This window comes from Mytilus californianus, unplaced genomic scaffold (genome assembly GCF_021869535.1).
Source record: "Mytilus californianus isolate M0D057914Y unplaced genomic scaffold, xbMytCali1.0.p SCAF_5, whole genome shotgun sequence".
NCBI classification, from domain to species: domain Eukaryota; kingdom Metazoa; phylum Mollusca; class Bivalvia; order Mytilida; family Mytilidae; genus Mytilus; species Mytilus californianus.
Window position 1 is genome coordinate 77,000,634 of NW_026262701.1, and position 27,463 is coordinate 77,028,096.

Genomic DNA, 27,463 nt, shown 5'->3' on the forward strand with positions numbered 1-27,463 from the left:
AAACAAACACAAGGATAATAGTTACGCTTAAAGGGGCCCATTGGTAGCCCTAATAGAAACGGTTAAAAATATGTCTCAACGAAAAAAAAGTGTATTTTTTCCGGTTGCAGATGATAGTAATCTACGATAAGCTCTTACAGGATAAACAGATTACTATTGCTTGCATATTCCAAATATAGTTTTCTTTAATGTTCATGATTAAACTATGTTAATATACATTGTCATAACAGTGCCAAAAAGTTAAAAGAAAATAAACATGGTAAAGAAACGTAATGGATTATAAATACCTTTAGTCACCTTATACATATGTTGACTTTTGTTACCTTTTGGTCACTTTACAAAGATACTGACGTTAGTTCATCATGGTCACCTAACTCAGGTGTTGACTTCGGTCACCTTACATATTTGTTTGATAATGACTATGTTTACCTCTGGTCAAGTCACCTAACACTGAAGTTCAGGTCACCTTTCAAATATGTTTGTTACCTTTGGTAACCTTGTACATATATGGACTATGTTTTCCTCTTGTCACCTTACAATGATATTCACTTTGCTAAACTCTGGTCACCTTACACATATATTGACTTGTGTTATCTTAGGTCACCAATTATTGACTATGTTCACCCCTAGTCATCTTACAATTATTCTTGTAGACAGATATTGAGTATTATTGATTGTAGTAACCTCTGGTCACTTTATATACACAGCTGTTAATTTTAGTTACCCTTTATCATCCAACACAGATATTGGTTTCTTTACCGCTGATCATCATACACAGATATTGATTATGGTTACCTCTTGTCACCTTACACTGATATTGACTATTGTTATTTCTGGTAACATAACAGGATCTGATTATCCTTCCGGAGCACCTGAGATCATTCCAAGTTTTTGGTGGGGTTCGTGTTTCTTAGTCTTTAGTTTTCTATGTTGTGTTATGTGAACTATTGTTTGTCTGTTTGTCTTTTTCTTTTTTAGCCATTGCGTTGTCAGTTTATTTTCGATTTATAAGTTTGAATGTCCCTCTGGTATCTTTCGCACTCTTTTACACTGATTTTCTGGTCACCTTTTACATATATTTAATTTGGTTACTTCTGGTCACCTTGCAAAGATATTGACTATGTTTACCTGTGGTCTCTTACAATAATGATCTGGCCACATTACACAATTATTCAATTTGGTTACCTTTGGACACCTTGCACACATATTGACGTTGGTTACTTCTGGTCATTTTACACATATATTCACTCTACTCACCTAACAAAAGGTTAACTTTGGTAACTTCTGGTCAACCTGAACATATACTGACTATGTGTACCCCTGGTTACCTTGCAATGATGTTCTGGTCAAATTACTCAGATATGTAATGTATTTACCTAAGGTCATATAACACAGATATTACCTTTGATTTTCTCTGGTCACCTTATATAAACATATATATTGACTTTGTTTACCTCTTATTTCCTTACAGATATGTTGATTTTGGTCACCTCTAGTCACTTTACTCAGATATTGACGTTGGTGACCTCTAGTCAACTTACATCAATATTGACCTTGATGATCTTTAGTCACTAAAAGATATATTGACGTTGGTTACCTCTTGTCCTGCAGAGATATTGAATCTAGACAAGTAACAATGATGCTTTGGTCACAATACACAATTTTCAATTCGGTTACATCTGGTCATCTAACGCATATATTGACTTTGGTTACCTCTATCATCTTACAAATAGATTCATTTGGCTATCTCTTGTCACCTTACACATATATTTACTTTGGTTACCTCTTTTCACTTTACACTTATATTGACTTTGGTTATCTCTGGTCACCTTGCACATATATTGACTATGTCTATCCCTGGTCACCTTTAAATGATGTTCCGATCACATTAAACATATATTTAATCTGTTTACAGATGGGTACAGTCCAAACCTGTACAAAAGTTAACTTGGAGCAGACTTGTTGACTGCTTTCCAAGTTAACCTGGGAAATCTTAAGCAGAAAAGCAAGTTAAGTTCGTCGTTGGTAGACCAGACCTACGGTCTGCTTTTTTAGGACTGCTGCAGACCTATTGACAGGTCTGCTCCAGATCAGACCTGTGGACAAGTCTGCTTTTGACCAGTCCTGATGACAGGTCTGCCCCAGACCAGACCTATGGACAGCTAGGTCTGCTCCTGACCAGACCTGTTGACAAGTCTGCTCCTGACCAGACCTGTGGACAGGTCTGCTTATGACAGACTACCGTGTTATATTAGACCTGAACTTTTATTATGTAAACAATAATCGCATTGTTCTTTTTCCCAGTATAGCAAATATCTTTACTCGTTAGACTCTATAGATATTATACACATTAAAAATAAATCTCTTGTTCGTTTCATATTCTTATATATATTAAACAATGGCTATAACATTACACATTTTTTATCACATACAGCTGTCATAAAAGAAAGAAAGTTTTTTTTAATAGGAAGGCGGATAAAAAGGTTATCCAACGCATCGGAACAATAGTTTTAAATCATTGGATATTAACATCATTATCGACGTTGCTTCTTCCCCCATTTTTTACAGTCTCTTCTTAAATTTTACTTTATGCATTACATGGATATTTCGTCGTAATTCACCTTGTTTGCCTAGGATTTACGATTCTGTTTTCGACAAAATATTCTAACGAAAATGGTACAGTGTCCGGATACATAAGGTGGTGTATAATTATGAACAATCTCGTCAATTTCGTCAGATTTGTCTTTTTTGATTATAAATGATATATGGGACGTCCGAAAAATATACTCGTTGTGCACATGAATGAAATAGTTGTCACTTGACGTTTAGCTACAAACAAAACCAATAAACCGACATAATTTACATACAGTATACTATTCCAAGAAGAGAACTTCTTATACTTTTCATTATAAAGTACAAATGAAATCAGACATGTCAGTGTTGGATGATGCGGTCAAATAGTTTTGTTATACACACCATCCTAAACTACTAACTTTAGTGACAGTTCAATATTATGAATACAGATATGAAATGCTGACAATCTAAATTGATGCGGAAAAGATTTTGCATTCATTGTTTTCTAATATTGCTTTCATTTGTATTATACAATCCATCCTGACATAAAAAAAAAACTTCTGATTTATAATGCAGCTATATAGATTTACATACTAAAGTGCATATATGGTCCGTTTTGGTTGATACTGTCAAATAATTTTGCTATACGAGTCAGCCTGAGGTATCAAAACTACTGATAATTTGTTACGTATCAATATATCATGAATTTTGAACTAAAGGAGGACATGCTGGGCCTCTGAATTTATGCGGACAACATTTTGTAGTTATTCAAATTGTGTTCCAATATTGCTGACATTTGTAATGTACATTCAAATATGGTCAGTTTTGGTTGATGCGGTCAAATAATTTTGTTATAGGAGTCAGTCTGAGGTATCAAAACTACTGAAATTTTGTTGCAAGACAATATTTTGAATACAAAGAGGACATGCTGGCACTATTAATTTATGTGGACAAACTTTTGTAGTCATTGTGTTCCAATATTGCTGTCATCTGTATTATACATTCTATCCTGACATAAAAATATTGCTGATTTACTATGCGGCTATATAGATTTACATAATAAAGTGCAAATATGGTCAGTTTTGGTTGATACGGTCTAATAATTTTGCTATACAAATCAGCCTGATGTATCAAAACTACTGACATTTTGTTACGTATCAATATATTGAACAAAAGGAGGACATGCTGGCACTCAAAATTTATGCAGACAAAATGTTGAAGTCATTGTGTTCCAATATTGCTGTCATTTGTATTATACATTCTATCCTGACATAAAAATATTGCTGATTTACTATGCGGCTATATAGATTTACATAATCAAGTGCAAATATGGTCAGTTTTGGTTGATACGGTCTAATAATTTTGCTATACAAGTCAGCCTGATGTATCAAAACTACTGACATTTTGTTACGTATCAATATATTGAACAAAAGGAGGACATGCTGGCACTCTAAATTTATGCAGACAAAATGTTGAAGTCATTGTGTTCCAATATTGCTGTCATTTGTATTATACATTCTATCCTGACATAAAAAATATTGCTGATTTACTATGCGGCTATATAGATTTACATAATCAAGTGCAAATATGGTCAGTTTTGGTTGATACGGTCTAATAATTTTGCTATACAGGTCAGCCTGATGTGTCAAAACTACTGACATTTTGTTACGTATCAATAGATTGAACAAAAGGAGGACACGCTGGCACTCTAAATTTATGCAGACAAAATGTTGAAGTCATTGTGTTCCAATATTGCTGTCATTTGTATTATACATTCTATCCTGACATAAAAATATTGCTGATTTACTATGCGGCTATATAGATATACATAATAAAGTGCAAATATGGTTTATACGATTTAAAGAATTTGATATGTATTGGAATATATATTCAATGCCCGTTAGCAATGTAACCAATATCGTTTTTAATTTATAGAAAGGCAGAAAACGGATAAATTTGTATAGCAAGGAAAGTTTTATGCGTACTTTATTTAAAAATACATTTATTTAATCGTGTTTATATCACGGAAGTATTAAATTGACTTTATTTTTCTATGTTTATACCAAGAAACAAAGACATTAAAAAATATTTTAAAAAAATCGGTGTAGAGCAGTCCTGGATACAAGTTTACTTAGTGTTGAGCAGACCAGCCAACAATTAACTTGAGATCAGGTCTGGTTCAATCGGAGTTGTCAAAATCAAAGTTAAATAGTTATCAAAGGTACCAGGATTATAATGTAATACGCCAGACGCGCGTTTCGTCTACATAAGACTAATCGTTATGAATAGAGAAAATCTGACCGGGCAAAAAATTGTCCACATACTTCAAAACTATCAGACGACTTCTTATAGAGTTATTGCCCTTAAATGACAAATTTTACCATTAATTTTTAATGTTGCCTAATACCTTGAAATATATAATAAATAGAGAGAAACTTTAAACGCAAAAATGATCAGCAAGACAAGTTCTACAAATAAGTCTGATGGTCTTAATTGTCAGTCGTCCCCTCATCAGATTTATTGCCCTTTCATTGTGGTTTTTTACCATTTTTTTGCGTGTTTGCTTTATATCTTAAAAATCATAAAAGATAGATAGAAACTTAAAGAAGCAAAAATGATCAGCAAGATAAGATCTACAATTAAGACACGATTGAAGAAATCGTCTGACGACTCCTTATTGGAGTTATTGCCCTTTATTGACGATTTTTACCATTTAATGATCAACAATAAAGAGTAAAAAAACAGAAGTTTTTGTCATAAATTCTATTCTCGTTCAAAATGTTGGAGAGTGTCCTTTATGGAATATGCACATAGACCAAGGTGAGTGGCACAGGCTCTTTAAAGCCTCTATGTTGCTTTTGACACAAGGATAATAGTTACGCTGAAAGGGGCCCAGAGCCATCCTCTATAAATAGTTCTATTCTGCGCAGTAATATTAATGTTCTAGAAAAAGACCAATGGTTCTGGTATGCTCTATACATAGTTCTATTCTGCGCAGTTCTATTAAGGTTATAGAAATAAACCAATGGTTCTGGAAATAAACTAAACTACATTTATTTATATCGGAGTGCTCGCATAAACTTTAGTTAAGTACAGTGACGACATTAGCAAATGTTTTACCGTGAATTACATCTAATTTAGTTCAACTTTGTGGAATATGCATTTATTATTTATAGAATATGCATTTATTATTTATAGAATATGCATTTATTATTTATAGAATATGCATTTAGTATTTATTATAATTTATGTTAACTTATGGCAGGACTGGTTTCGAAGTTAGCTTATATCAGCAGCGGACCTGTTTCCAAGTTACTTTTTCGGCAGACATAAAAACAGTCCTAGGACCAAGTCCGCTTTTCAAGTTAACTAGATTGTGGTCTTAGGACTGGTTAAAGCAGTCCTTAATCCTGTCACAATTTAACTTTGACCTGTCCAAATGACTGGTTATCAAGTTAACTTGCTGTACAGGTTAGGACTGCATCCATCTTTACCTCTGGATTCCTAAGAAATAAATTGATTTGGTCACCTGTAGTCGACTAACACGGTTATTGATGTAGGTAAGCTCTAGTCACCTTACGCCAATATTGACTTTGATTACCTCTAGTCGTCTTAAAGATATATTGACATTGGTTTCCTCTTTTCACCTTGCAGAAATTTCGGCTACGTTTACCTCTGTTCACGTTACAATGCTGCACTGGTCACATTACAGAATTATTCAATTCCGTTACTTGTGGTCACCTAACACATGTAGTCACTTTGATTATCTCTGATCACCTTGCACAGATATTGACTATGTTTACCCTGGTCTCCATAAAATGATGTTCTGGTCACATTACCAAAGTAAGTATATGAAGGATGATTAAAGGGGGCCTCGGTGGCAGAGTAGTTTAAGTAGGTACTATTGTAATCACTAGCCAGTCAACACTGGGGTTGTGAGTTCGAACCCTGCTTGTGCGGGTGCAATCGACTCCAATCTTAATTGACCAGGATTGTCAGTTTCCCTATCGAAGGTCGGTTTTTCTCCGGGTACTCAGGCTTCCTCTACCAACAGAAACTGGCCGCCACGACATATCCAAAAAGCGGTGCTTAAAAGTGGCGTTAAAACACCAAAAATTGAAATCAATCAAATCAAGGATGATCAAGGTAACCAAATTTCATACCTGTAAGATGAGCAGTATTTCTATTATACATTCGGTGGGGTGAGCTCTGATAGATAGACTTGAGACTTAACTGAAGTCAATAGCTATATAAGGTGATCAGAGGTAATCATTTCAATATACATTTATAGTGACCAGGTGCAACTAAAGTTCATATCTGCATATGTAAAGTGACCAGATGTTTCCAAAATCAATATATGCGTGGGGTAACCTATTAGTCAATATCTGTGTAAGTACATTTACCAGAGGAAACCAAGTGAATATCTGTGTCCAGTGTCCGATTGTTAGCACAGTAAATGCATGTGTAAGGTAACCAGAGTTAACAAAAACTCCAAATCTGTGTTAAGTGACCGGAGGTGGTAACCAACGTCAACATCTGCATTAGGTAACGAGTAACCCAAGTTGATATCATAAGCAAAGTCAATACCTATATTAGGTGACCATATTTGACCAGAGTAAAATATGTATAAGGTGACCAGAGGAAGCCAACGTAAATATCTGTTTAAGGTGACTAGAGGTAATCAAAGTCGATATCTGTGTTAGGTGACCAGAGGTAACCAACGTAAATATCTGTTTAAAGTGACCAGAGGTAACCAAAGTCAATTTCTGTGTTAGGTCACCAGAGGTTACTAAAGTCAATATTGGGAATATCTGCATAACATGGTTGGAATTAGCCTTTGTTTTCATTTGTATATTGTCGAGAGATATATGTCATTATCTATATAAAAAAGAAGATTTATTATCATTGCCAATGTGAAAGCTCAACACAAAAGACCAAATGACACATAAATTAACAACTATAGGTCACCGTACGGCCTTCAAGAATGAGCAAAGCCCATACCGCATAGTCAGTTATGTGTTTGTTATTAAGGTAGATATACATCAAATTTGTTAAAATACGAATTATACTCCTTTCTTTCATGACGTATTGTTCAAACTATCATAACAGTATCAACTCATACAAATGTGGTATGAATGAAAAATATTTTCTTATACCTATTTTTATATCTAGTTTCATATTCTTATGAGTCTATCACAAAACATTTTGTACTCATAATTTTAGATTTTTGAAGTTTCGGTATTGTCCTGTAAGGATAAATGGCCAATCAGAATATTTCGCTATTCCAAGTCAAATTGCACTTACATGTATTAATTAAAAAAATAGATTTCACCATTCTTACGTATAAAGCAAACATCTACTATAATAAATGCATATTCTATAAAGTTGAACTAAATTTTCTGTAATTCACGGTAAAACATTTTCTAATGTCGTCACTGTACTTAACTAAAGTTTATGCGAGCACTCCGATATAAATAAGTGTAGTTTAGTTTATTTCCAGAACCATTGGCTTATTTCTAGAACCTTAATATTACTGCGCAGAATAGAAATATGTATAGAGCATACCAGAACCATTGGTCTATTTTTAGAACATTAATATTACTGCGCAGAATAGAACTATTTATAGAGGATGCCTCTGGGCCCCTTTCAGCGTAACTATTATCCTTGTGCCGAAAGCAACATAGAGGCTTTAAAGAGGCCTGTGTCACTCACCTTGGTTTATGTGCATATTCCATAAAGGACACTCTCCAACATTTTGAACGAGAATAGAATTTATGACAAACATCTCTGTTTTGTTGATCTTATGTTGCTGATCATTAAGTCTGTTTGGTTTTTCTCTATCCTCTTTAGTTTTACCTCAAACCACAAAAGAGAGCAAAAAATTCCCATTTATTGACAATCGCACCTATAAAAAATGACCGTTTACTAACTATATCGGTAAAATTTGACTTGTTAGTAGATCCTGTCTTGCTGATTATTTGTTATGATTAGAAGTGTCTATTTATCTATTTTAATTTATGTCACATAAGGCAATAATCAAACAAAATTGTAAAAATCGTCATTAAAGGGCAATAACTCCAATACGGAGTCGTCAGACGATTTCTTCCATCTTGTCTTAATTGTAGATCTTATCTTGCTGAAAATTTTTGCTTCTTTAAGTTTCTATCTATCTATTATGATTTTTAAGATATAAAGCAAACACGCAAAAAATTGGTAAAAAACCACAATTAAAGGGCAATAAATATAATGAGGAGTCGACTGACAATTTAGGCCGTCAGACTTTTTTGTACAACTTGTCTTGCTGATCATTTTTGCGTTGAAAGTTTCTCTCTATCTATTATATTTTTCAAGGTATTAGGCAACATTAAAAATGTATGGTAAAATTTGTCATTTATAGACAATAACTCCTATAAGAAGTCGTCTGACAGTTTTGAAGTATGTGGACAATTTTTTGCCCCGTCAGATTTTCTCTATTCATAACGGTTTTTCAAAATTAAGACAACACTTGTTTTTTGCCCCTATGTTCTAATTTGGATACAGATCAGTAATGTTAAATGATTTTAGTTAAAATATGACCTAATAATACATAAAACAAGCGATGTTGTTTAGTATTCTAACGTACATAAAAAAACCGTTATCATAATAGAATGATTCGAGCAAGTGATTGTTTCAAATAGAGCAAATAAATCATCATGTGTAAAGGAGAAGTTTTTTTCATAACTGTAGATATTAAAATTAATGTTCATTTATGAGATATATATAAAACATTTTGTAAATAAGTTTCACAAACCTTTTTTTTACTATGCGGTACTTTTAGTAATGGAACAAAAACAAACTATATTGCAAATTGGCAAATATCTGTATAAATAGCTTCCTTGATTGGTAATATTACACGAATCAATTACACATTTATACCTGCGTTGTCCAACCAGAATGATTTATAATATGTATTGTGTGAATGAAGGTCGCTTACAACATTTACAAGGATGTAACTTGTATAGAACTAAAAAAAAATAATATTTTATCCATGTGTTAAATTTTGCCTCTTATATAATTTACACGTACATAGCAGTGTTATCATTTATCAACAAAACGTTCAGGTTTTGGCAATTAAACCAAAAAAAGACAAGATAGAACAGGGATTCATATTGCCAGACAAGTGTTAATGTATCAATTTGATGACAGACAAATAGACGCAGTTAACATTTTATTCCAAATGCATAACTATGAAACATCTTCTTCTGCATCTGACAAATTTGAAATAATGACACGACTCCTGTTTTATCAAAACAAATTGCTCTTTTTAGAACAAGAGAAAAGATAAGATATTTATCTATTACTCCTATGTAAAGCAGATGTTGTCTTCTCATATGTTCGAGGTTGACGCCCCTCAGACATGCGAAGTCTACATCTAATTCTTTTGTTGTATATGCGTGTTTCTTCTAACGACCACTGCTCATATATATTCTTCTACACCTTTTCTGTTTTTTCTCAAAATTTTTCATTTGTTAACTTAGATACTAGTATTGAAAGTAAAGCGTATTGATGCGAAACTCTTAAGTTTAACACTATTATAATGTTAATAATATTACTATGTCATGTAATGTGGCATTTTAGTGTTATATTTAACATTGCCATAAAAGTGCGAGGTTTGGCTAGCCACAAAACCAGGTTCAACCAATCATTTTTTTCTTAAAATGTCCTGTACCAAGTCAGGAAAATGGCCATTGTTATATTATAGTTCGTTTCTGTATGTGTTACATTTTAATGTTGTGTTTCTGTTGTGTCGTAGTTCTCCTCTTATATTTGATGTGTTTCCCTCAGTTTTAGTTTGTAACCCGGATTTGTTTTTTTCTCAATCGATTTATGAATTTCGAACAGCGATATACTACTGTTGCCTTTATTTATAAATAATGCATTGCAAACCTATTTTCATCTTCCACTACTTCATATAATGAAAATCCTTGACAAAATTGGCAAAAGTATCTTTAAAAAGCTTCCTGTTTGACTCTAACCAATTTACAAATATAACTCCGCTATTCATCTTGGATATTTAATATGTATTGTGTAAATGGATATTTTTATATTATTTATTGTGTATACACAGGTCGTTTCGACTTTAACTTAAATCTCTCATATTTGTCTAACAAAATTCACCTTTTAGACCAAAAGCTTTATGTAGATACATAGTTATATAATGGTAATTGTATCCAACAGATCAGTTTATAAATACATCAACACAATGTGGATAACACGATATAGCATAACTACCAGTACAAAAGATTAAAAACTATGGAAGCGACAGTAAAACCAAGGGGCAATAAGCATTTTTTTAGGGATTATCAATTTTTTGGTATTCTCTTCGACAGAACATAACAGAAAAAAAACCAACAAGTTCAGACCTAACAAAGCATGTATGGTTTTGCTTCGAGTACGTTGTATGCTCATATATCTAAAAATTACAATAAGGGCATATTTGTGGGTTTCTTCAGGGATCAGTTCGTTTAATTTTTTTTTTTTTATTCAACAACAGTATTGTACACGCTGTTAGCAATTACTCCACTGACACAGCTATCTCAGTGAAGGTCCCTGTTTTATTAGAACCAGAAGTTCAGGGATTCTTCAGGTAGATAAACTGCATATTGTTAGTCGTTTACAAGTATTAATATAACATCAATAGATAAATAATGCTATTATATTTTAATAAAGTAGTATTTATATCATCTGGCGTTATTTTCTGAATTTCATAGTTCATCCCAGTTTGGGATGATTTATAACCTATTACCAGTTTCCATGTGTTTCCGGATAACGGTTTATTTTAATCAAGATCGAAAAAGATTATAATTAGCTTTTTTTACATCATTATTCAGGTAAGACAGTTTAATTTGTATTACTACACGTTTTCTTGTCAGTTAATGTATTTTTGGCTTAAATTTTCGAGTATTAAGTGTTCTACGTGATATATTATTTGTTGTCATATTATAAAATCTCTTAATGAACTTTGTATTTGTGTGAATATAGACGGTACAGCAAATGATGACATATTTCTACACTTTATACATCATACAAAGCATTACGGTAAAACCCGTGCTATAGTCATTTTAGTTTTGCAGCGGGGTGTTTCTTTTTTCTTCGTGATGACTGATCTCACCGTACGTTTGAGATGACAACAGCAACATAAGACCTGTTCCACTTCTCTGTGTTTCAAAAAGTGGGTCAAGTTTGATATCCAATTGAAATCAATCAAAATAAATGGAACTCTATATATGAGAAAATAAAAGGGCCAATTCAAGTTATGTGCTTGAAAAGTTTAATGTAGGTGCATGATTTTGGGCTTCTTTGTGCATTTCGGAGACGTATTTATACTTTATTCACTGTAGGGAGCTCTGAGATATTTGTAAATTTCTGATTGAAAGACATATTTTAAAAAAACAAGATGATTATGGTAGGTGCAAATGCAAATGTGGATCTGTTTTAGCATAAACATCAATTCCGCCGACAAAATGCCATACAAAGATAAAAGACTGATCTTTTTTAAGCATTATTTTACATCGCTGCCCTCGGCAACAATATTTTAGGAAAAAATCAAATAAATGGGCATTAATCTCATCGAGAAGAGAAGGTCAGATACTTATGTTTATGTTCAGGGGTGATTCAGTTAACCTTTTTGTCTTGAAATCGTATAAAACAACAGTATTTGATACACGATCTCGCTTCAGATTCTATCATTTTTATATAGTTAGGCTAAATTTTGACATAAGAACATTAAAAAAACATGAAATATATGGGTCAACCGAAATACCTTTCTAATGAGTCCCAACAATAGCGTAGGTGTGTTTGAATAATAAATGTCTACAAAATATAAAAAAGCACTTGACGACAGAATTTACTTGTGGATCACTTTTTGTGTGCATAACTTTAAAAAAAATGTATGTTTGTTTTGTCAGGTAATTAGCCATCAACCTTCAAATCTTTGTCTGCTCTCCATAAAATATTTAATTTACATATTTTTTTTATTTCGCAAATTGAAAATAACAACCGATTAAAAACTAGTTTAAAGTTGACAAAAAGTACACAAATACATCAAACGTTGCTTAAAGTCAGATGAAACTTCAATTAAGAAAAAAAAACGATAAATAGGAGTTAGATAATGGAATAGCTAAGTTTTACTATAAAAACAAGTGTACGTAAATTTTCTTGTAAAAGAAAAGGCTTCATATTATCAAATCATAAATGTACTGCTAGTAAATGTTTGTCTCTCGTTCAATTTTATGCCGTTATTTTATCGTATTAAATGATCTAACACTACAATTGTTTATCACTAGTCATTTGTGTGCCCTTCATGTCGTGTTGTTCGGTGTGTGCAAAGGCTCCGTGTTGAAGGTTTGTTACTTCCGGAAATGACTTATACATTGTATCCTACAAAAGACACAAATAATAATAGAATTTAACAAGATAATCATACAGTTGTACAAGAAATATTATACTAATTGAAATGTCAACGCAACTGTCCGACCTTAGTCTTTTCTTTATCCATAATTCTTCTCTTAACTGTAACGTAATATGTCGAATAAGTTCACAATCTGGTATGATGTAGGTAATGTAAGTAAAAGTGTCAATCCAACAACATGATCAACTCCAGAAATCTTCTGAGAAACCAAGTATTTTAATGTCTGATCTGTCTAATTTCGGTGTCTGTATATAGAGTTGTCACTAAAACTTCTAGAACACTATACAAGTTTTAAGTTACGCATTGTAGACAAAGAAAACTCCGGAAATATTATCTAAGTCAAATAGAATTTGTTATCATTCCAACAGTATCTATGATTATTTTAGTAATTTCTTAACTGCAAAATTATAACATTATTTGTAAACAACTACGTAAACATCTTAAAAGGCCAAATAAAACAAACTAGGCCAAGATAAATAAAAATCATTACAATCAAATAACACCTCCCACTTAAAACAAGTTTGAGTGTAACGAGAACTTTTCATAAACAATATATTCAATGTTATCAATACGATCTAGATAAGGCATCTCTTTTTACATTACCATGATTATCTTTACCTTTAATATGTTTTATATTAATAACACCTTACTGTAGCAATAAAATAAACCAAGTCAACCTCTGGTTCTTTTTTTCTCATTTTTTGTATGCAGTTGAGGGGATTATGATCAATATAAACCATAATAGGATATAGAGTCGGATTTAAATAACCTTCAAAATGTTTAAGTATAGACAACAGTGCAAAACACTCGTTTTCAATATTAGAAAAAAATTTCACTCTTACCAAGATCAACAGTCAAACTTGATTATGACAATCTATCAATAAACTCATCATAGATACCTGGATTGAAATTTAGTATTGCTCAAGACGCACATTTCGTCTATAAAAGACTCATCAGTGACGCTCGAATAAAAAAAAAGTGTTAAAGGCCAAATAAAGTACGAAGTTGAAGAGCATTGAGAACCAAAAGTATCATAGGCATACAACAGTCTTGCTCTTTTATAACATTATTGATCATTCTTTGAAATGTAGCTGGAGCACTTTTCATACAAAACGGCTTGACAGTATACATGGTATACTGAAATAAGTTGGCTGGTGTGACAAAAGCTCTCTGCATCAAAGGAACCTGCCAATTACATTACAATAAATTAGATTTGCTCACAAATTTGGCTTGCCCAATGTTGTCAGTACAGTCGTCATTTCTTGGAAACGGATTTGAAATAGCTTTTGAGACAGAAATAACTTTTCTGAAATCAGTTACGAAACGAAAAGTTTTATCTGGTTTACGTCCAAGCTGACAAGAAGAGCTCCATTCACTGTTACCCGGCTCAATAATATCATTGTCAAACATATAATATTTTTATTTAATTTCTATGTAAAAGAATCACGGTATTTATTCTGTAAAAGATGTCCAGGAACTGGCAAAAATACAAGTACTTTATCACCACACTTAAAAACTCTGTCCCCGGCATCTTTATCATACCATATTTTCATCTTATTCTGAACAGTTTTTTAAACTTTTCTGGGCAATTTGACAATCAGTATATAATTTTCATTAAATTTAGATACATTGTTTACAAGATTCAAGACATAGTGTTCAGTAAGCCATTTTTCCTCAACCGATTTCAAAGGTTTCTGTACATCATAACCCAAAACCAACTCAAATGGGTTAAAACAAAGGGATTCTTAAACAGCCTCTCAGACCGTTAAAATTAGAAATTAAACATCATCATCCCAGTCAAATTGAAAAAAAAGTTCTAATTATGAACTTCAATGTTTGATGAAAACGTTCTTAAAGAGGGGTGAAAGATACCAGAAGGACAGTCAAACTCATCGATCGAAAATAAACTGACAACGCCATGGCTAAAAAAGAAAAAGACAAACAGACAAATAACCTTGAGATTCTTGATGATAAGCACTCGATCCATGTTGAGAAATTCCTAACTGGTAAACGACATCCTGAATTAAACCTTACTTGAATTTTGAACCCTGGTCGGACTGTATAGACCGTATAGAATTCCTACAAATATAAAACATTTGATAAGACCGTTGACAATAGTTTGTAACCTGATATTTTCTTATGGAATAGCCAAGGAAAGCTTAAGTGCAAGGTTTGCAGTATTCTGTGACATCATTTCTAAGTCTGGTTCAGTACTGCAAGGTCTGCTGTAAGATCTTGAGGCAAGTCTTCCAAATACTTTAATGTCCAGTCAAGGGGGTGTCATGGGCAAAATCAATAATTTCTTGCCTATAGACTTTAGGCACGACCAATTGGTATATCACTCTCCATTCTTCTTCTGGGATAGCATCAGGGGCCTCCATTTCCGCTTTAAAATGCCATCTTGATGGTAGTAGCATTCGGCCGCTTTGTCTTCTTCATCTTATGGCTGAGTCGTTCTGCCGATCCAAAGAAACTCATGGTTTTTTATTTTGCTCCTTCACACACTTTCTTTTGTCTAATGAATGGCGGTTTACGTCTGGCCATTGCATAATAACATGCTTTTTGGTACTAGGTGGTCTTACGATGGTCTTTTCTGAGCTACCGGGACCCTTAATGTCGGCCAGGAAATGTCGGAAAGGTATAAGTAATCATACTGTTCTTCTTGTAAATCCTCATTTTGTTGTTTTCTCGCCATCGCCCTAGTAAAAATACAAGCTGGATACAGTGTAGCATCATATTAAGGAAATTTAACATCCACCACCGGTTCACTAGTAACATTGGTTCAACAATCACTTTTTCCTCGCCAGATCATTATCATCTTGTCAACGTGTCATAGTATTCTTTTATTTGTCTTTGTAAATTATTACTTATACTTCCCGTCATTATGCTATTGTGCCAAGGTAAATTTTTGTATTCTAGGCTTTTGATATCGTGAAACAACTAGTTTTAGATATGTTCCCTATGGTCATGTCCTTACAGGAGACCTCAACATCGTCGAAGACCTTACAGGAGACCTCCCTATGGTCATGTCCTTACAGGAGACCTCAACATCGTCGAAGACCGTGAGGTCATTACTTTTCTTAAGAAAGGACCGAAATATCGTCCTCCATCTAAAATAATTTGGAAACAGTGTCGTCAGATCATTAAAGACGCTCTGTCTGTATACTGTAAAAATTGGTGTAAACGTGAAAAATCTGATAAAAATCTCTAGACAGTTATTTGAATAAAATTATGAATACTGTTAATATTCGTATATCTCATTTTGAAAACAATTCTGAAATTAGTAAAAGGGTCCATGATATTTCCATTTCCAGAATAAAAAATAAACTCCAAGAACTCGCAAAGCGGTTTGTGTTCGTACCGGCAGACAAAGCAGCAAATAATGTAATGGTGGTGTGACGCATATACTACACGGAAGTTCTCCAAAACGAAATTACAAATTTATCTACATTCAGGTCCGTACGCTCCACAGAGAGTCAAATTGTAAACAAGCATATCACTGCCACTACCCAGCTTAAGGCCTCTTCCGAACATTTAAAGTCCCTACTATGTACTGGTTACCTAAATTGCACAAAAAACCATTTAAATTCCGTTTCATCTCCGCATCTAGTAAGTGTTCTACTACTAATCTATCAGTGCTTCTAACTACCTCCCTTACTACTATCAAAGAACTTGTTATTAACTTTTGTAATAAAGCTTATGAAAATAATAATATTAATTATTTTTGGAGTGTTAAAAATTCTTTAGACGTTTTAGATAAAATACATGCTTTTGATGGTCCTTTTAATTCTGTTGACAGTTATGATTTTTCTACTCTTTATACTACACTTCCACACAATCTTATCAAGGAAAAGTTTTCATATTTAATTAAATGGTCTTTAGAAAAATCTCATTACAAATTTATTTGCTGTAACTCGTTTAAAGCCTTTTTCTGTAACGAAAAAGGAAAGTATGCTAGATACACTTACTGGAAATGTGAAGATATGATTGAAGCTTTAAATTTTCTCCTGGACAACATATATGTACGTTTCGGCGATAGAGTGTATCGATAAGTAGTAGGTATTCCTATGGGCACTAACTGCGCCCCTTTAATAGCAGATTTATTCCTGTATTGCTATGAATCTCAGTTTACGACCAAACTCAGTAAAGACACGTCATTGTTACATTTGGTTGATACATTCAACAATACCTTCCGTTATCTAGATGATATTTTTTCGTTAAATAATCCAGAGTTCTCTAAATATACTACCGAAATTTACCCAATAGAATTTACTTTAACTAAATCTAACATAAACAGCAGTAGTTGTCCTTTTCTGGATTTGGACATTTCAATCTCTAAAGGAAAAATCCATACGAAAATTTACGACAAAAGAGACGATTTTTCATTCCATATTGTTATTTATCCTTTTTTAGACGGCGATGTTCCTTTGGCTCCATCATACGGTGTATATATATCCCAACTCGTTCGTTATGCCCGTGTGTATAGTGATGTCATAGATTTTAACGAACGTAATCAATGCATCACTGGAAAATTATTAAATCAAGGATTTCGTTACCATAAATTACGTAAACTTTTTTCTAAGTTCTTTCATAGATACAAAGATTTGATTAGTAAATTTGGCTGTACTTGTAGAAAACTGATTAAAAACGGTATTTCACATCCTAAATTTTACGGTAATATTGTACTTAAAGCGCGGAAATCACTATGTGATCTGTGTAAACTCAACGAACCTTTAAACAAACTTATTAGTAAAGGTTATCTTACCAATGTTGTAATTAGATCTTTGAATATAGTTTACATTGACACTAATATCGATTTTGTCATCAGCAAATTAAAATATAACTTAATTTGTCCTTTTTTTAAGTGGGATGTATAAAGACACACCCACGTTCGTTTAGATCTATAAAGAGGTTAAACTCCTTACTATCCTACTGTCTGTCGATACATTTATTTTTGGCATTGCACTAGTCATGTCTTCTTTGACTGTCCATGACGTTAAAATACTAAATCCCTGGGATGTGTTTAAGTTGATTTTAGTCTCTAATGCATGATTTTTTATTATTAATTGCTTTGGCTTTTAACTAGCTGTCAGTAACTGCGAGTACTCTCAAATCGTACTGTCTTGTTTATTTGACCTGTTGATACTAATTGTAATGCTTTTTTGTTATTTAATGATATTCAGGGTTATATCTGGTCTATATACCAGCTTTGATAAGTGTTTGGTGTAACTATATATTTTCACTTCGTACTATGAACATCAAAATTATTTATTTTGTAAAAATATTTCCTTTCTCTATTGGTACTGTACACGTATACCTAACAACAAAATTATTTTCATTTACCTGTGTTTAAAGTTATTGCAAATGGCTGATATTTTTGTTCGAGCATATTGTTTTTCTTTAATTGTTTAACATTTCTTACCGATATAATATGTTACTTTTATTATTCTTCCCTTAGTTTATTTATTTTGTATTTACATTGTGTCATAAGTCAAATTTATTTGTTCAGTGTATGTTCAATGGTGTTAATATGTCCTTTGATTGAGTTAAGCTATTTCAGTTGATATTTTATAGTGTGTCTTTCTATGTTGTGATGTAAAACTATTGTTTCAGAAAAAAAGTGAAGGTTTGGTACCATTAAAACGTTTAAACCGGCTGCATTTGCACCTGTCCTAAGTCAGGAATCTGATGTTCAGTAGTTGTCGTTTGTTGATGTGGTTCATAAGTGTTTCTCGTTTCTCGTTTTTTATATAGATTAGACCGTTGGTTTTCCCGTTTGAATGGTTTTACACTAGTATTTTTTGGGGCCCTTTATAGCTTACTGTTCGGTGTGAGCCAAGGCTCCGTGTTGAAGACCGTACTGTGACCTATAATGGTTTACTTTTATAAATTTTGACTTGGATGGAGAGTTGTCTCATTGGCACTCATACCACATCTTCTTAAATCTATTTTGTTTTTGCTAATGTGTTTTGTTTTTCTTTGTTGAAATATTTGTTTGTTTTTATAGTGATTACGATTATAACACAATGTTGACTGCTTTACCCCTATTTTTGACATTTTTACCTTTTATGTCTGTTTGTTTTGTTCACGCATCGTTGTCAATATAATAGAATTTGATGCAACTGTCGTGAGAGGTTTATACTATAAAAACCAGGTTCAATCCACCATTTTCTACACAAGAAACTGCCTGTACCAAGTCAGAAATATGACAGTTGTTATCCATTCGTTTGATGTGTTTTAGCTTTTGATTTTGCCATTTGATTAGGGACTTTCCGTTTTGAATTTTCCTCGGAGTTCAGTATTTTTGTGATTTTACTTTTTTCGTGAACACATATTTAAGTGCCTTAAGTTGTCTTATGATGGTCTTAACTTTAGGATATATTTTAAGATGGTTAATTAATAAGCAAATACGACTGCCACCTATTTAGGTTTATTTATAGGGAGCAGTATTAATATTTTATTAGCAAAAGACCACTTAGAGACTCTGAACTACTCCTCCTAAAACCAAATACACATGAGTTCATACATTTCAAGTGTAAACACATTTCAATCTAGTCAATGAGTCGAGTCAATGTGTTATCTGACAAAATAATAATCACATTGGTGCAAAGGGGAAAATATTTTCTTATAAAGAAGTAAATATGATACACACAATTTTAGTTTGTACCTCTTAAGAATACATTATTATATAGTTTTATAAAATACAATACGAAAACAACTTTTTTTTATTTTCTATCTTTCGAGTTGATGTACTGCTCTCTTGTAAATGTCTTGTTTGAATTAACAAAAGAAATATCCGTGCATTGTGATTATAATAACATAAAAGTCAATGTTTATACGTATTAATAACTCTGTATTTTAGAATGTCTACCATCTTTACTGTTGTTAGATTGTGCATTGGTATCACAAACTTGTTTTGTACTGTTTATTCCGGAATGTAATCCACTGTCGGTTCATTTGTTTTCATCACATGATACTGCTGCGGTCTATGATTCTGAACTATCTGGTAGGATGTTTCTTCAATAGTCATTATAGCTGCTTCAACATTTGCTGTGGAAATCACTTGAAATTGTGTGCTGTTCACAACCATAACATCCTAATGAGACACAAAACAGAAAAAAACACCAATGCAGATAGTAAATTTTATCTGAATATTTAAAAAAAAATCTATAAATTGAAGAGTTAAGAACCAGCTGATTATAAACAAAAACGTTCTCATCCCAATCAGCAATGTTTGCTTCATAATTTGACTTACACGTATATCGACAACGATGGTCGGTTGTCAAATTAACTGATTGTGTTCAATCTTCCCATTGATAGGTTTCAAGTAGCACCTACATGTAGATTGTGATTACACATTCGATACAAAAATCCAGAATACGTGAATTCTTTAAGATTGTTTTGGTGGGAGATTGATGTTTCAAAGCAACTTTAAGCTTAGAACCAAAGATTCTGCATTGTCATTTGTAAGTCAATATGAAAGAAAAGAGTTAAAAGATTAAATCATGTATTAATAATGGTTTACTTTTACAAATTGTGACTTGGATGGAGAATTGTCTCATTGGCACTCTCACACATCTTCTTATATCTATTAATTACAGGCTGTATGTTTCAATCATCATGCTTGTGACCTTCAATCTTCCAATAACTCAATGAACTCTTTTGATGTAGCAAAACTCTTTTATATTTAGTGACTGCTAACCAAAACTAACTTATCATCAACTCCGACTTATCACAAAATCTGATTGATCATCAAATTCCAACTTATCACCAAATCTGATTAATCATCAAATCCGACTCATCACCAAATCTGACTTATCATTAAGTCGGATGTATGATCAAATCAGACTCATTATCAAATATGACTGATCACCAATGATCACCAACTCAAGATAATTACAAAATCCGATTGATCACCAAATCTGACTTATCATCAGATCAAAATGATCACCAGGTCCGACCATTCAAATTGATCACCAAATCTGATAATCATCAAAATCTACGGATCACTAATTCTGTATGATAATCAAATCTAACTTATCGCAAAGGCTTATCATTTAATCTGATCTCCAAAAAATAACTTCCTCTTGGTGTAATACCACCAATGTTTTCCCCCAATTAGTCTTTTTTTTTTTAATTTGCACTTTTCAAAATATTGTGCAGAATTCATCAGTGTTTCTTATAAAGAAGTATTTGGCGAGAGTAAAGTTTTATCCTGTCCAGTACCACAGACAAAATTTCAAACAACAGTTCATTGCATATAAGAAAATAACCACCAATGGAAGTTAACCAATCAAACCCCCTTTCTTCTTGTTTACAAGCTTAACTACCCATGGAACTTCAAGTTTAAAAATATTTTTTTACAAACACAAAATAAAAAAAAGGTGCTTTGAAACAGGCAAGATATATGTCAATGACTCAGATTTTTTTTACTGCAATGAAATTGTCAAATTCAAAGGAATACTTGTTTCGATCCTTTTTCGTATGGAACCGGATGTGACATACTATGATATGATGGTATAACACCTTATAACCATATCATACTTAACATTGGATTCTGATTGTGACAAGAAACACGAAGAAAACTTCAGTTGAACACACACTGCTTGACCTTTCGTGACACAACAATGTAATGACGGTATTGTATTGGTTGTGTTGATATTTCTTGTCCTATTTGATATTTTAGTTCAACATTTTTTTAGTTAACCTTGGTACTAATATTTTGAAAATCAATTGACCTTATCTTTTATATCACTCTAAAGCAGTAAAAGTCTGAAATGGCCTACATCTACTCGACTGTACTGATTTTTACTCGACCAGTCTGAATTGGTCTGAATTTTACTCGACATTACTCAACCCCAGTCTTAACCATACTCGAATGTACTGATTTGTACTTGACCCTTATCTTTGCCATTGAAGATAGTTTTACCTATTACTCGATCAGTCTGAAACAGTCTTAACCCATTCTCCACATCTACTTGACCTATTTTTTTTTCAGTCTAAACCATACTCGACCAAAGGTCTGAACAATACTCGACCAGTCAGAACCATACTTGACCAAATAACCTCTACTTATTTTTTTTAATTTTAACTGTTAGAATAATTTTTGATTTAAACTGACATGACAACAGCCACAATAAAATAAATATATATATATATATGAGTTCGAATGCCGGCCAGGGAAGAACAAAAAATTGCTTCCGCAAATTTACAGATATAACATAGTTTTTTAAACGTGTGCATGCAAAACAAATTTCTTGTTAGAGGGGTCTAAATACAGCACAAACAACATTTTCCAAAAGACCAAAAAAGTGACAAAGTATATTTTAACAAAACGCATTTGACTAACAGGTCGAACAACAAATGTTCTTAAACCCTGCTGACTGCCATTGGCGATTGCCAAATAAACGAATCACCGATGTAATAATTGGATCTTAATTATACATTTAATACTAAACAGAAAACAATAAACTTGCGGAAAAGATGGTATACCGCAAACAAAAGGTGCAAAGGTTTTTGTACACCATATCCGGATTTCGACAATGAATGTCTCTTCAGTGATGTTAGGAATCGAAACGGTATTTGGAAAGCCATACAATTACCTTCAATTTAGGATAGACTCTTGAATTTTGAGGAGTCAAAATAGGATGAATGGATCATATAAACCCGAAGTCTAAATTCAAAACAACGTTCAAACCTATGATTGCGTTGGATAAAAACCGCAATTTTTATACGTGTAAAATTGAGAATGGAAATGGGGAATGTGTCAAAGAGACAACAACCCGACCATAGAACAGACAACAGCAGAAGGTCACCAACAGGTCTTCAATGCAGCGAGAAATTCCCGCACCTGGAGGCGTCCTTCAGCTGGCCCCTAAACAAATATATATACTAGTTCAGTGATAATGAACGCCATACTAAACTCCAAATTGTACACAAGAAACTAAAATTAAAAATAATACAAGACTAACAAAGGCTAGAGGATCCTGACTTGGGACTGGCGCAAAAATGCGCCGGGGTTAAACATGTTTATGAGATCTCAACCCTCCCCCTATACCTCTAGCCAATGTAGAAAAGTAAACGCATAACAATACGCACATTAAAATTCAGTTCAAGAGAAGTCCGAGTCTGATGTCAGAAGATGTAACCAAAGAAAATAAACAAAATGACAATAATACATAAATAACAACAGACTACTAGCAGTTAACTGACATGCCAGCTCCAGACTTCAATTTAACTGATTGAAAGATTATGTCTTCATCATATGAATATCAGGCACAATCCTTCCCGTTAGGGGTTTAGTATCATTCCATCATAACATATATGAGAAGAACATAACCCGTGTCATGCCAACAACTGGTTTTTAAATAAATGTGTTTAGTGCCGATGCAAAGACCCTATAAGTGAATCAATATTAACGCCAAAATATGCAATCTTTAATGACCTGACAACAGTATCGTAACTATATCCCTTCTTAATAAGTCTATTCAAAGGTTTTGTTAGCTTCAGAGGTGAATACTGACATTTTTGTGCTTTATAAAGAATATTTTCATAAAAAATTGGATGTGAAATACCTGAACGTATAAGAAGTCTGCATGTTGAGCTATATTTACGAATGATGTCCTTATACCGATGATAAAATTTAGTAAATGTTTTGACTTGTTTGTGATATCGAAAACCCTGGTGTAATAATTTTTCAGTAATACATAAATTTCTCTCGTTAAAATCTAAAACATTGTTACATACACGAGCGAATCGTACAAGTTGAGATATATAAACACCGTAAGATGGTGACAAGGGAACGTCACCATCTAAAAATGGATAATTAACGATAGGAAATGAAAAATCATCTCTTTTATCATATATTTTAGTATTAAGCTTTCCATTAATGATATAGATATCAAGATCGAGGAAAGGGCAGTGGTCATTGTTAGTATTAGCTTTATTTAAAGTAAGTTCAACAGGATAAATTTCTTTAGTATACATACTGAAGTCGTCATTATTGAGAGCCAAAATATCATCCAAATATCTAAAAGTATTATTAAATTTGTGTATCAGATGTTGTTTCGATGGGTGTTTGCTGATTTTTGTCATAAATTGTAACTCATAGCAATACAAAAAAAGGTCCGCAATAAGTGGTGCACAGTTAGTCCCCATTGGAATTCCGATAACCTGACGATATACGGAATCTCCAAAGCGAACAAAAATGTTATCTAGTAAAAATGCAAGGGCATATATAGTATCAAAGCATGTCCAATTGACATAGTTTTTTTGTTTATTGCTACTAAAAAATGACCTAAAAGAGTTTGAACATATATATTCACATTCTGACTTTTTAAATGCCCATTTAATTAGGTGTGTGAATTTTTTCTTAATGAGAATGTGAGGCAATGTGGTATATAGGGTAGAAAAATCAAAACTTTGAACAGATTCAAAATCACCAATATATGCATGTAATTTATCAAGTACTTCCAACGAGTTCTTGACACTCCAAAAGTAATTAATTCCACTATTTTCGAAGGCCTTATTTGAACAATTTATTATCAGGTTTTTGATTGTACCAAGTGTACTGGTGAGAAGAATAGACAATTTAGTAGTGGAACAATGGCTTGAAGACGAAATAAATCTATATTTGTAAGGTGTTTTGTGTAGCTTCGGAAGCAAATACATAGTTGGGACTTTCATTGTATTTGGTTCTGCTTGTAAAGCGGTAGCTAAAAGTTTATGTTTGTTACAGATGTCGTTTTCTGAAAATGGAGTCAGTTGGAATGTTGGTGAATTGGTGATTTCTTTTTTCAGAACCTCAATGTAAAATTTACGTCAAACAATAATAATATTATTAGCAGCTTTATCGGCCGGGACAAAAACAAATTCCTTGGCTAGTTCTTTTAGTTTATGTTTGATAATAGAAATAGGTTTATTGTGGTTATTGTTAAGAGTAAATTGTTCTTTAAAATGTTGAATACGTATATCAACTATGTTCATTACTGAATTAAAAAAAGAGTCCAAAGATTTTTTGTCAGCTTTTTCCCGTTTTATCCATTTCAAACAGTAAGTATGGAGTGAGTCGTGGATGATATTACGACACTCATTCCAATTAATAATTGACGGGGGACGATATTTAGGTCCTTTACTGAGGAATGGTTTTAACTCTCGGTCTTGAACGATGTTAAGATCTCCTGTTATAACATGGGAAATGGGTCCATAAATGTATTCGGAATTACTGCAATTACATGAAGTAGGTGTATTTTCACTGATATTAACATCTTTACACAATTGGCTATAATTAAACACAAATTTCCGGGTAGATTTCTTGTAAATATAACAAATAAGAGGGAGCTCAGTATTATCAAAATATCCCGGGATTTGTTCTTTAACAGAATGGTCGTTAAAAATACCGGCAATATTTACAAAATCAAAACCTTTATTGACATACTTTATTTTAATAAACTGTTTTTTTATGATCTTCAGGGCGATCAATTTTGGGAAACAGTTTAGAATAACAATATGCCATTATAATTTGAACGATTTCATACTTAGGACTGCTATATGAAATTGTGTTGCAATCCTCTAAAATTTTATTTAACTTATTAACCGGTAATGAACAGAGCTTTGTTAACAGATAATGTCTGCCGTTGTTTTTTTGAAATAGAAATTAGGTCCGAAATATTGGTATGATTGGTCCGAAATTTTCTTTGATTGCGATTTTTTCTACGACCATGAGAACGATTTTTACGAACAGTTTTAGAAACTATATCCAAAATGTTAACAGAATCGGTTCTTGATATATTACCAATTCCCATGATATTATCATTAAGACCGAGAGGGTAGACTGTCTGTAATTTTTTAATCCAATTTACTTCAATTATTTTCCTTGATCGTACAAACTTTGAATGAGATTCACCAGGCTGCTTATTCACTACTTCTAAAGGTTGAACTGCTAAATATTTAATAGGATGATTGTGCTTCTTAAGGTGTTGATAAATGATACTTTTGAATTTATTGGGTCTTTTAAAACGATACAGATGTTCTTGAGAGCGTTTAGATAAATATCGTCCAGTTTCACCTACGTACTGAATACCGCATCCCGGTTAGTTTCATGTGAGTAAATAAATAATACTGTTTGTTTTTCAAGTTATATCAGTTTCAAAATTTAAAGAAAATGTGCGACCATTAAACGTGGACCTTGCCGTATTGTTGGTGGAAAGACGGGGACATGTAAGTCATTTTTTGGCATGACACTTATCGACAGAAGGGTAACCACGATTTTTATTGTTAAAAATGTTAGCGATGGTTGTATTTTTAGATAAGCGATTTTGAAGATTGAGACGTGTAGATACCCTTTGAACGATTTTAGTATTTAATATTTTTCCATTTCTAAGCTTCATATTTGTTTTTTGTTTGTGAATTATATTAGAAAGGAGCAAAGACTGGCGTCCAGAATATGAACCAGCATACAATGAATTAAATTATGTAAAAATGATAAATCTGTTCGGCTAAAGATGTCAAACGCTATCCGTATTAATTACCCGAAAAAGAAAGGGTATATCAGGGTAGCGACTGACGTCTGACTAAATAGTAGAATGGGGCTGAATATTGAAATACTACTTTTTGATAAATATTCCTAAAGTAATGAACTAGAGAAGTTCTCGCTCGGACACACACTCCATAATCTAGTATATTATAAGAGCATAAACTTGAAGCACGGGGAGGCACTCTACGGTCTCCACACGGCACTAAAGACAAACTCTGTAAAAAATAAAATTGAGAATGGAAATGGGGAATGTGTCAAAGAGACAACAACCCGACCATAGAACAGACAACAGCAGAAGGTCACCAACAGGTCTTCAATGCAGCGAGAAATTCCCGCACCCGGAGGCGTCCGTCAGCTGGCCCCTAAACAAATATATATACTAGTTTAGTGATAATGAACGCCATACTAAACTCCAAATTGTACACAAGAAACTAAAATTAAAAATAATACAAGACTAACAAAGGCTAGAGGATCCTGACTTGGGACTGGCGCAAAAATGCGCCGGGGTTAAACATGTTTATGAGATCTCAACCCTCCCCCTATACCTCTAGCCAATGTAGAAAAGTAAACGCATAACAATACGCACATTAAAATTCAGTTCAAGAGAAGTCCGAGTCTGATGTCAGAAGATGTAACCAAAGAAAATAAACAAAATGACAATAATACATAAATCACAACAGACTACTAGCAGTTAACTGACATGCCAGCTCCAGACTTCAATTAAACTGATTGAAAGATTATGTCTTCATCATATGAATATCAGGCACAATCCTTCCCGTTAGGGGTTTAGTATCATACCATCATAACATATATGAGAAGAACATAACCCGTGTCATGCCAACAACTGGTTTTTAAATAAATGTGTTTAGTGCCGATGCAAAGACCATATAAGTGAAACAATATTA

The 27,463-nt window shown here is 32.9% G+C and overlaps 2 protein-coding genes across 4 annotated transcripts in view; both read right to left on the reverse strand.

Moving 5' to 3' along the window:
* LOC127703079 (uncharacterized) overlaps positions 1–10,510 on the reverse strand; it is a 182,639-nt gene extending 172,129 nt beyond the window's left edge. Inside the window, exon 1 of the mRNA XM_052207486.1 lies at positions 10,501–10,510. The gene's annotated coding sequence lies outside the window, so the exon portion shown is untranslated. The remainder of the gene's footprint in view (positions 1–10,500) is intronic.
* LOC127703082 (uncharacterized) overlaps positions 1–27,463 on the reverse strand; it is a 68,533-nt gene that overhangs the window by 20,350 nt on the left and 20,720 nt on the right. The window contains exon 6 of one of the 3 annotated variants that reach the window (XM_052207495.1): positions 12,569–12,993. The exons of 1 other annotated variant lie outside the window; for it this stretch is intronic. In XM_052207495.1, coding sequence (XP_052063455.1) covers positions 12,880–12,993 — 114 coding nt within the window. In that variant the 3' untranslated portion in view covers positions 12,569–12,879. Of the gene's footprint in view, positions 1–12,568; positions 12,994–19,731; positions 20,121–27,463 lie in introns of those variants that run through there. One more of the 3 variants, XM_052207492.1, reaches the window with a different exon arrangement.